The sequence below is a fragment of the Alligator sinensis genome, unplaced genomic scaffold, assembly GCF_000455745.1.
Source record: "Alligator sinensis unplaced genomic scaffold, ASM45574v1 scaffold162_1, whole genome shotgun sequence".
In the NCBI taxonomy this organism is placed as follows: domain Eukaryota; kingdom Metazoa; phylum Chordata; order Crocodylia; family Alligatoridae; genus Alligator; species Alligator sinensis.
In genome coordinates this window covers 148,281-159,869 of record NW_005843376.1, presented here as the reverse complement: position 1 = coordinate 159,869, position 11,589 = coordinate 148,281, and the positions used below count along the sequence as shown (strand labels likewise).

General features: G+C 48.7%; 1 protein-coding gene across 1 annotated transcript in view; it reads right to left on the bottom strand.

The window, feature by feature from the left end:
* The window catches only part of LOC102379502 (C-type lectin domain family 2 member L-like), a gene marked incomplete at its 5' end in the record, with an annotated part of 18,334 nt that extends 6,750 nt beyond the window's left edge, over positions 1-11,584 (bottom strand). The window contains 4 exons of the mRNA XM_025195041.1: positions 4,254-4,354; positions 9,091-9,275; positions 9,966-10,055; positions 11,554-11,584. Coding sequence (XP_025050826.1) covers positions 4,254-4,354; positions 9,091-9,275; positions 9,966-10,055; positions 11,554-11,584 — 407 coding nt within the window. The remainder of the gene's footprint in view (positions 1-4,253; positions 4,355-9,090; positions 9,276-9,965; positions 10,056-11,553) is intronic.
* Positions 11,585-11,589: the final 5 nt, after the last annotated feature.

The window sequence follows — 11,589 nt, the reverse complement described above, 5'->3', positions numbered from 1 at the left end:
TTTTTCTTTTGCATGTCTATTACTACTAGTACTATTATATATTTCATATGCTTAGCAATAAATAACTTTTATAGTCAAACTGGGAGTAACTGGGTATATTTTTTCTTCTCTTCTCCTCCTTCCCCACTTGCTCTGCAGCAACGCTTCTTTTACCTAAGCTAAAGATCCCTGTGAAGCCCAAAAATACTGTAGGGTCTGCTCATCAAGAGGCCAAAGATTGGGATGTGCTGAGTTTGAAACACATACGGGGATCAGCCTGTACAGGCTGATTGACCCAGTTTGACTCAGACATGCCCTTATGAACTGAACGTTGGCCCATGAGGGTGTCAGCTGGACACACAGCCAGATTCAGAGGGATTCTGTTCACCTGTGTGCTTGTGTCTGACTGCAGTTTATTGTTGCTCTGATGAACTGATTCTTGGCATATGAGGGTGTCAGCCTGTCCATGCTGATCAACCTGGCCGGGTCAGGCATGTCACATTAATCTGTGTGTGTTTGTGTGTATGACTGATGTGGTGACTGGAGGAACCCAGCCCCACTGAAACTGAGTGCTGCAAGATAGCTCCATTGGGGGTGAGGACTTGCAGAAGGGAGATATACAGCTCCGTATAGAAACACAAGTAACACAAGCAGCACATTGACAGAATTACCAAGACCCTAGAAACATATCCCTAATAAATGAGCACACCCCAAAGTAATGGGCAAATCTGGTAACATGCCTCAAATTAAGCCTTGCAAAGCTGGACTTGCAAAGGCAGCTGGAGAAGGTCCCAGCTTCCTAGGCTTTGTCCCCAGGTCCTGACTCAGTGCCTACAGTTAAGCATCTCAAGAGAGTCAGCATGCTGAGCTGGAAGCTTCTTATGGTAGCCAGAAGGAAGCAGGAATAAAGGAAAACCTGCCTCCTGCAGTGGTGGCTAGATATGCCTCTGTCCATGCAGGACCCAAAGCACGAAGATTTCTCCTAAAAAAGAGTGGGCTTCCTTTGAAAAGTGAAGCAGAGATCACTCCTTTCTCCTAGAACATAGGTGCAGGTGTGTGCATGTGTGGGTGAGAGAGTTCCCCCATGGTTTTCATAGGACTCTAGTGATTAGGGCACTTCCCCATGAAGGTAAGGGGTGAAGCCTCTATTTTAGGGCTCCCTAAGCCTCTAAATACTGTAATCTGTATGGGAAGAAGGCACAGGACACATGCGTCTGGATAGGCCCTGCACAAGTACTTTTTCCCTCAGCATCTGCTTTGTGCCACTGTGAGATATAGGATGGTGGGCCAGATGGACCTGTGCACTGATGCAGCCTCGCAGCTCTTTTGTTCTTACGAAGAGCCCAGTTTAATTTCTTTTTAAAGACATTTTCTTTGGATAAAAGACGCACATATACACTCCTACTCCTTGGGGTTTGTACTTCAGTGTATTTTATAATGGGAGCAAATAATCATATGCCGAAAGGCTCCAATGGCTGCCCCTGTACTATCCTGTATCTGAGGGCAATGACAGACCTTTTTTTACAAGCACTGGATGTACTTAGCCTTCTTTCAAAGGCTCAGCAAGAGCAGACAAGAGCAGCCCTTGATGGATTAACAGTTACAGACATCAGTGACAACTGGCCAAAGTTGGCCAGAGCTCACCCAATTTTTCCTGTAGTTCAGATTGGCAGGGTATGGCAGAGCACTTTAGATGCCTGCCACTTGAAGGGCTGAGAGCAGCCAGCAGGTGCAGGTCAGCCCTGATGAGGCAGTCACAGGACCGCAGGAAGGCCATATGATTGGAGCAGAGGGCTGAGCGGACTCCAGTTTAGCTCAGGCCCTCAAGGTTCAGGTAGCAGTCTGCTGCTGGCAGCTGGAAAATTGCAACCTGGTTGAGTGGCTGCTCAAGAACACCTTGGAGGTAAGTACAGGTGCTGTGGGGATGGCAGGAGGCTCCTGGTCCTGGGTATGACTTGAAACTACACCCTGCTGAGGAAGGATGGTCTGGTGGGAGTGCCAATGGTGGGGCAGTTCACCAGAAATGCCAGACCCATTGCCTCCCCAGTGAAAGGCAGGTAGGGCCACCTTATAACCCCAGCTCCCACTACCCAATAGGTAACTTTAGATCAGGGACAGGCTGTGGGCAAGTCTGTGGACACCTGAGCCCATGGGGTATAAGACCTTGAGCCCCTGTCAGAGGACAGAAGTGTATATGGAGGCCTGCACAGAATAGGGTACACGGTGGTGCCTGGAGGACTGTATGTTGGGGTGTAGAGTTGGGTCTGCACAGGTAGGCCTGAAGGGCTGCACTGGGGGTGTGTAGAGTAGGGCTGCCTGGGCAACCTTAAGGGCTGCACATGGGCCAACACCCACAACAGCGAAAAACTTGGATAGGTTGCCTGGCTAGGGATGGTGTTCAGCCCGGTGTGAGGCATAAGGCCAGTGCCACATAGAGTAGGGAGGCTTGAGCGACCTGAAGGGCTGTTTGTGGACTGGCTGAAGTGAGAGTAGATAAGACTGATGGCCCAAGGGGGCTGCTTATAGAGCAAGGCACGATGAGGGAGGCCCATTGTAAGTGGACGTAATGAAAGAGGCCCTGTGAAAAGAGGCGGTATGTGTGAGGCCCGGAGAAGGGCAGAGTGCGAGAGGTCCAGCAAGGGGCAGAATTTGGCTCAGCCTCTGGCTGGAGTTATGAACAACTTATGATGCCATCTGCAAGGCATGGGACACCCCGAAGGGGAACAGAATGGAGTCAATCGCCATTATGTGTAAGCGAGCAGATCACGTACCCAGCTTAAGCTATGAGGAAGTCAAAGGGCATGACCCCAAACTGCTAGGCTAAGCACAAACTGGAACAATCTTATTCTAGTTTTGTAAAAACAGAATACTAGTATAGGAAGAGTGTGGCTATTAATGATTGGTGTATCTGTTACTATGATGTCATACTTCCTATTTAATCAAGTTGCATGCCAAGTAGAACAGACAGTTTCCTCTCAGGGCAGTTGTCTGTTCAGAATGTATTCTTTAATAAATCAAGTCTTTAAACTTATGTTATCATTCGTCTGAGCCTCCACCTAACGAACCCGGGGACTAGTTTTCCCCTACAGCCCCAATCATGTAGCTACTGCTGTAGGGAGCATGGCATTGGGAACAGGTCACTGACCCTGCCTCCCGCAGCATGTTTGGAGCTCAAGGATCACAGTCCCAGGCTCCACACACACACACCAGAAGCTTTAAACTCACATGGAGATGCCCTGCAAGGAATTCCTGGGGCACTGGTTTAAAGGTGCAGGGCGGGGAGAAGTCTATGGGCTTCCCCTGCCCGGCACTTGCACATGCACAGACACTGCGAGCCTCAGAACCTTGGCCTTTTAAATCAACGTGTAGGCCATTCAGCTGGGCTGCAGGAACCGGGATTTAAAGCCCAAGGTGTAGAGATCTAGGCTGGGAAGAACCTGTTCCCTGTTTCAGGTTCCCATGCCCCAGGTTTTTAAAGGCCCAGGATTGCCCCATGCTGAGCCATATATCCATGCAGGGCAGCCCCATATCAGACAGACGTATGTCCCATGTTCAATTTAAGATGCATTTCAAACCAGCTACAAAGAGGTTCCACATATAATGTGAACCATCTTTGTATCTCTTTTTGTCCTATGAATGGTTTGCCCTGTAAATTGGGGTGAAAATGTAGCATGTTACAATTTATGATGTGGATAACATGTTAATCCTGCCATAATTTTAATGTCTTGCAGGTCCCAATGGGAACCAGACTAGAAGAAGGTGTCTTCTCACACTGTCTCAGGCCCCTCTGGGTCCCCTCCAGTCTGCCACTCTCTCCACCTCGCCAGAAATAGTTGACCTCTGCTTTGCTAAAGCAAAAGAACTCTCCTCTGTGTCCCTTTACAATTTGCCTATTGCCTTTATGCTACCCTTCTCTCCTCCCAGTTCTTCTGACTCTGGGCTCTCTTCATCTAATACTACTTTTCCTATCACTCTTTCTACAATTCGTTTACCACCGCCTCACCCTCCCCTCCTCCTGTCCACCCAGTGGTCTTTGTTCTGGGTGTTCTCTCTTCTTCCCTGGCCTCAATTCTTCCTGTGACTTTATCCATGCTAAATGATGGAGTCCCTAATCCATCTTCTACCACAGTCCCTCATCCTCTGTTCAGTCTCAGACCCTCAGCTTTATAACAGATGCTCCTTTCTGTACTTTAGCTTTCCCTTCCAATCACTGCCAGTCTCAGGAATCCTTCCCTTGTTTTATGACTCTGGTGGAAGTGTTGGGATCAACTTACAGATTCTTATTCATTGCAGTTCCATTTACCCAAAATAAGTCTTCTCCTCTCTTGTAAAGTCCAATCCAGGGATCTTGCTTTGTTATTTGTGTTATAAACTGCTGTAGGAAAAACACAGGTAGGAATCTCCTGGTTAAACGGTACTTTTCCACTTTCCAACATGTAAAATCTTTATTCCTGACTACAAAATGAAAGAAGGATCCTTCCTTTCTCCCAGAAGAATCAGTGCAAGAGGGGAGGACTTAAGGGTAATGTATCTCCCAGAAGAATCAGTGCAAGAGGGGAGGAATGAAGGGTAATGTCCCAGCCAATCGGCTCAAGAACCCCTTAGTTCATGGGTATTGATCCTGTAGTGTGCTCAAGACTCAGCCTGCTTGGAAGACTCTGCTCAAAAGATTTCCAGGGACTGTTGGGAAGCATTTAAGCAGAGCCATGGAGGAGCTCAGCTGTCCGAGATGGACAAAGTCTACAATAAGAATCCTGAGATACAGACCATTATTAGTGATTTAGATCAGGGGTACCAAAGACATGAGCCATAGGCCACATACAGCCTATGGAGCCCTATGGTGCAATGTGAGGTGCTGCCTGTGAGTCTCAGACCACTCCCATGCACCCCATACAGTGTGCAGGGCTGCTCCAGGCCATCTTCTGCATGTAGTGTGTGGGGCCAGTTTTGTTTACATGCTGTACCCAGACTGGCCCTGTATGCTGGATCCAGGGCCAGCCCCAATATGACCCACAGACAGCCTTTTGTGCAAGAGCCAGGCAAAGAGCTGGTCCAGTGTAAGCACCACATGCAGCATACACCCTACACTGGCCCCACATCACATGCAGTGCCCAGGCTGAGGCTGGTGCATGCTGTATGTGGCATACAGGAATAGAGCCAGCAGACATGTGGCATGAAGAACATGGGGCTAGTTTGGCCCTTGGACCAGCCCTGTGCCCCTCATCCAGCCTGTGCAGATGGATGAATTTAAAGTCCCTCATTTAAACAGAACCATAAAAACAGAAATTTACAAAACCTAGGACAAATTATATTCCCTGTTCATCAGAGCTGAGAGAAAGACAGTAACAAAACAGTTCAGGTAGCAGAGGATAGAGAAGTTATGGGTACAGAGATAACAACAGGCAGGGTTCCTGCAGGAAGGCAGAAATGGAGCCCCGAACAGTCAAGAAGCAGGAGACAGCTCCAGATACTGGAAGCAACAAAAGAGAACAGGCCACATGAAGTGTGGGAGGAGACAAAGTGAGTCATGAGGCAGGAAGTTTGGGAGGAGCCTGGGAATCTAACAGGGAAGTAGGAGGAGGAAATGAGAAGAGTGACAGAGTCAGGAATTAAATTGCAGAGAATCGTGAAAACGAGAACTATAAGCCTTATGCTACGATCCTCTTAACTGAGGGACGAGTATGAAATCATACACTATCACAAGAAGGCACTACACAGATGGCTTCTGGGCAGACACAGCTGGGGCAAGGTGAAAAATGTTTGCAGCACAGCCCCCAACACACTCAAATTCAGCTCCAAAAATGGCTCTAATTTATGTCAGATCTACCCAGGCTGCCTATACCATGCATTGCAGCCAGGACTGCCCATAATCTTTATCACAGTATTTTCCGTGGGGATTCCCATCTGCTGGGGTTTGATTAATAGATTCATAGACATTAGGGCTGGAAGGGACCTTGGAAGAACTTCGAGTCCAGCCCGCTGCCCCAGGGGCAGGAATTCAGCAGGGGTCATAGGATCCCAGCATGATAAACATCCAAATGGCTCTTGAAGGTGCTCAAAGTAGGTGCCTGAACCACCTCCAACAGTCTATTCCAAACCTTGGGGGCCCAGACAGTAAAGATGTTCTTCCCTTTGTCCAGCCTGAAACATTAATGGAGGAGTTTGTGACCGTTCGATCTTGTCCTCCCTTGGGGCACTCTGGTGAACAGATGTTTCCACAGATCCTGGTGAACACCCCGATAAACTTATAGGCAGCCACCAGATTACACCTGAGCCTGCGCTTTTCCAGGCTGAAGAGTCCCATAGCTCTGAGACTCTCATCATAAGGTCTGTTTTCCTGACCTCTGATCATGCGCATGGCTCTCCTCTGGACGCTCTCAAGCTTCTCTACATCCTTTTGGAATTGTGGAGCCCAAAACTGGACACAGTACTCCAGCTGCGGCCTCACCAAGGCCGAGTACAATGGGAGAATTTACGTCCTGGGATTTGCTTGAGAAGCATCTATGGATGCAAGTCAGCATTTTGCTTGCTCTACTAGCCACAGCATCACATTGAAGGCTCATGTTCATCTTGCGGTCAATCATGACCCCCAAGTCCCTTTCATCCGTAGTGCTAGCCAGCGTAGCACTGCCAAGCCTATAAACATGCTGCGGGTTTTTCTTCCTAAGGTGGAGAACCTTGCATTTTTCAGTGTTAAACACCATGAGGTTCTCATCCGCCCATTTCCGAAGCCTGTCAAGGTCAGCCTGTATCACCCTCCTGTTTTAGGCATGGATGCTTTTCCACAAAGTTTGGTGTCATCAACAAATTTGGCCAGTCCGCTTCTGACTCCAGTGTTCACATCATTAATGAAGATGTTGAATAATATAGGCCCAAGGACAGAGCCTTGAGGGAGCCCACTGGTTGCAGCGCACCACAACGATTGACTTCCATCACCCACCACCCTCTGGGTCTGACCGTGGAACCAGTTCCCCAGCCAGTGGACCGTGGTGAAGCCGAGGTTGCAAGTTGGCCAGTTTTGCTAAAAGGTGATCATGGGATACCAGATCGAAGGCTTTTCTGAAGTCAAGATATATGACATCAATCTCTTCCCCCTTGTTCAAGTGACAGGTCACCTGGTTGTAAAAGGAAATAAGATTGGTCAAGCAAGACCTACTTGCGACAAACCCATGCTGGCTGTCCCTCAGGATTTTGCCATCAGCCAGTCTGTTGAGAATGGTCTCTTTGATAATCTTTTCCAGTATCTTCCCCGGGATAGAGGTTAGGCTGATGGGCCTGTAGTTTTCCAGATCCACTTTCCTCCCTTTTTTGAAGATAGGCACCATACTGGCCTTCTTGCAAGCATCGGGCACTTCACCGGAGCACCAAGAATTCTCGAAGATCCGTGCCAGGGGCTGGGCTATGATACTCACCAGCTCCTTGAGTATCCTGGGGTGTAAGCTGTCGGGGTCAGCTGCCTTGAAGGTATCCAGCCTCTTAAGGTCTTCCTTCACAAGGTCAGTATTGATGGAGGGTAAGGAATCTCCTTCACCTAGGCCTTCCTATCCCGTAATGGGCAGGGGCATCCCATGGGACTGGTGAAAGACCGAAGCAAAATACCCATTTAGCAAGTTGGCTTTTTCCTGGGCGTTGGTTGTCAGCTGTCTCGTCTGGTTTAGCAAGGGTCCAATGTTGCCCTTGCTTTCCCTCTGGCTCCTCACGTATCTAAAAAAAGACTTATTATTGTCCTTGATACTTGTAGCCAGTTGGAGTTCAGTCGCAGCCTTGGCTTTTCTGGTTCACTCTCTGCAGGTTCAGACCAGTGCAGAATATTCCTCCTTGGAGGTGGATCCCATCCTCCATCCTTTGTAGGCCTTTCTTTTCAGACGCAGGAGGTCCACTAGTTCCTTTCTGAGCCAAGGGGGCCACTGTGCCCTTTTGCTGCCTTTCCTCCGAGATGGAATAGACTTTGCTTGTGCATCCAGGGTGCATCCCTTGAGGAGCAACCACTCTTCCTAAACTACCCTCCCCTTTGGGTTGTGGTCCCTTCGGGCCTCACCACCAACCTTCCTGAGCTTGTCAAAGCCAGCTTTCCTGACTTGCCATCTTTACGGTGGATGGTGAAGGTGATCAGCCCGTGGTCACTGTCACCCAGGTTCCCTTCGATTGTTAGGTCGCTAATAAGGTCGTCCCCCATTGACAGTTTGTGATGAGGCTGGGACAGCACTGCCTGCAGCTAGAAAAATTCTCTCCTGACTGGCCATGGGGATCTTTTGTACCTTGCCCACTGATGCAATTATACCAGGGAGGAGAGAGAAGTCTTCCTTATGGCCCAGAGCAGGGTGGGTTTTCTTCTAACATCCCTGCACTGGAACAGAACATTTGAGACATGGCGAATCTCTCCAGCAGTGATCCTCAATCTTTTTTGTACCAGGACCCATTTGTAAACATCAATGGCCAGTCCCAACCCCATGTCCCTCACTCCTGACTTGTTGCCCGCAGTGTGTGGGGCAGGGGACGGGTATGTGGCACGTGGGGGCCCCAAGCATCCCCTCACAGGCTGAAAATCTGCCAGCCTGCTAGGGAAAGTTCACCATTTCCCATATTTTTCTCCTGTAAAGGAGGTCATCCATTTTTAAAGTTTGTTTGTGACCTGGTCATATATTCTTGTGACCCACTATTGGATCATGACATACAGGTTGAGAAACACTGCTCTAGAGAAAACAAAAATGGTTTCCTCACTCCCAAGTCAGCGTTAATAGAAGTATCCATGCAGCTGGGTGTGTCCTGCCAGCTCCAAGGAATGTCTGTCTGGTAGGCATGATTAGCCTGATAAACTGAAATTTTATCTTTCCCCACTTCCCTAGACAGTGGTCTCAGGCGCTGCCCTTCAGACATAATAAATGGAAACATTAACTCAAGTAATCCATAGGGCTTCTTCTCACATGGTGACTCACGCTGAGGCTGACAACTGTCACACTAAGTGAAATCAAGTGCCCGTATTTCTCTGCACTGGGACTTGTCCTGGTTGTAAAGGAATTTAATTGAAAGGAAGGATGGAGAGAGGTGATGTTCCACACGTCCCCAGAGGCAGGAGAGAATGAAACCAGTGGGATTATTTTGTTCTCTTACCAGTTCCTGTTGGTTTTTAGGCACAAAGAGGGAGGCTTTCCTGGAGGAACAATCTCTCTGACTGGAGTTCCAGTTGTTTTCTTGCTCCGACAGGTAGTAACATTCATTTTGGTAACACAGCCAGTCAGCAGGGCAGGGATTCACAGCAGGTGAGACAGTAGAGTTCTTGCCTGATGATTTAACTCCTGCCAAAAAATACCGCAACACTTGTCACATTTCTCCCCACTCCATGTGTCCTGGAGCTGCCTAGCGCAGCCGTGAATGTTTCCCCACTGAAGAGAACAGTTCAGTGGAATTGCACAGCCCTAGAACAATGCAGAACACTGGGCTCAGATCTGCATTGTCTCACTGGTACATTACCTAGATGATGCTACGTGCTGTGCAGACATGGAAAACAGTTCTGATCTTCTAAAAGGATCGTGAATTTAGCAGCTGCCAAGCTCCTGGAAATTTCAATGCCATTGCAACACTTTTTTGGTGTCCCCATCAGTTTCTGTGGCCACTAAAGCACAAGACACTTCATTTTTTTGAAGAGTTAAGGCTAGAATCTTAGTGATTGCAAAGAAGAACCTACCCCACACAAACTGATAGACTCTTGCCTTGAATTTCAAAACAGGCACAAATACTAACGTTCCTTTCCAAAGTCATAAGTAAGCTAGGAGTAAATGTTGCCCTTATGTTTCTATTGTCATGGGTTTCACCTCTCCAATCCTCAACCTCTGTTATAAGGAACGTATCCCAAGGGCCACCTTGAAATAAGGGGAAATTTGCAAAAGTTTATTGTGTGTTTGTGCCTAGATGCATCTGATAATCTGGAAACCAGTTAGTCTCAAGCACTAAGCAATATTTTCTTTGAAGATAATTCAAACACTTACCCAAGTAAAAACTCAGGATGACTGCTACAATACTAATACAAGCAAGAAGAATTGCAGTGCGCTTCCATGAGCAGATATCTGAGCAGCGACCTGGAAAGGAGATGTGTCACTACAAGTCTCAAGGTGTTAACTATCCAGACATTTTGGCTCAGCGATGGTTGGCATTTCTGAACTGTTCCAAAAACCCAGGTGCTCATGGAAGGAAGGACAGACACAAGCCTGGGGATGAGGGGAGGGTAGCAGTTACCTGTCAACAGAAAGCAATTGGTGGTAGAAGAAGTAAGGAGTAAGCAGTTATCTATTACAGGCTGCTATGGGGAAATTGTAATCACAGATTTGAACTTTCAGGGTAAAAGATGCAAGTCCCTGAGGGGGAGAAAAGGAGGGGAGACAGGATGAGCTGGGACAGAGAAGGCAGGAAGAGAAAACTAAGAGACAGCTGATGGGTAAGAGGATGAAGGGGGCAGGGTATTACAAGAGGACCCAAGGCTGTCTGTGCTCCCCACTCCCAGAACTCCTGCTGGGCTCCTCCTTGCCCAGGACTTCTCCTGCTGGGGCTACCGCCCCTGTCTATAAAGATGCTCTCTCGACTTAGAGCCCCTCTGTCTGCCTGGGCCTCAGGCACACTGAGCAGCGCTTTTTGCCAGGGAGGATCCGACTCTTGTCACAAAAGCTGAACATTTTCCTCTATTTTTTACTGCTCCAAGCACCATGGAAGGTGCTTTGCCTGGGCATGGTTTTTGCTGGGCAGACTCCACAGCTAGCACTGTCAGGCGTACGATAATTATCATATTTGTATGATGATTTCAACCCTTGTATGATGTAAAATAGATAATACTAGAAGTATTCAAAATAGATGGTAACTTTTGAGGCAGTTAATTGATGTAGCATATTTTTTTATATTGCATGTTCTAGGTCAAGCCAGCCAAATCTGTTCCAAATCCTATTGCTGGAACAGAACTCAATTGTTCCAAAACCCACATACGGTGCTAACAACCGGCGAGCATCCTCCATCTCAGGCTCTCACCCTGGGGCTTCGGACACTCCCAAATCCCTTGGCGGCCTCCTACATGCAGGCCCGAGCCTGGAGGTCCTGGGATTCGGATGCTCCCACTTGATCTGAGCCAAAAACAATATGCAACACCTGAGACACTGAAGCAACCTCAACTGCCTTTTGGGTTTGCTGTCAGCGCTTTCTCATGCTGGCTGGTGCGACATAAAGAAACACTTCAAGTTGGGTGACCCAGTCCTCTCTCACTCACTTGTGGCCTAGTTACAGAGAGCAATAGAAAGTAAGAAAGAGAAGACGTTTGCATCCTCTGAGTGGAGGACAATTTGCAGAAACTGCAACCATTTGGGGGTTCCAGTTGGATCATTTCATATTTTAAGACCTGGCAAGGCTGGAGGCACCAGGGCCCGCGCTCGGAGCGGGGAGTCGCCTCGCTGGCGCCGGGGGCAGCCGGGCCCCGCGGGCAGCACCGCCAGGCGCGGCGGGAGGGAAAGCGGAGCGGCAGCGGGACGAGGAAGGCCCGAGACCGCGGGGAGCGATGCGGCCGGCCCGCCCGCAGCCCCCAGCCCAGCCCGGTACCTGCAGTGGTGCCGCCTGGCTCGGGCGCGGGGGGAC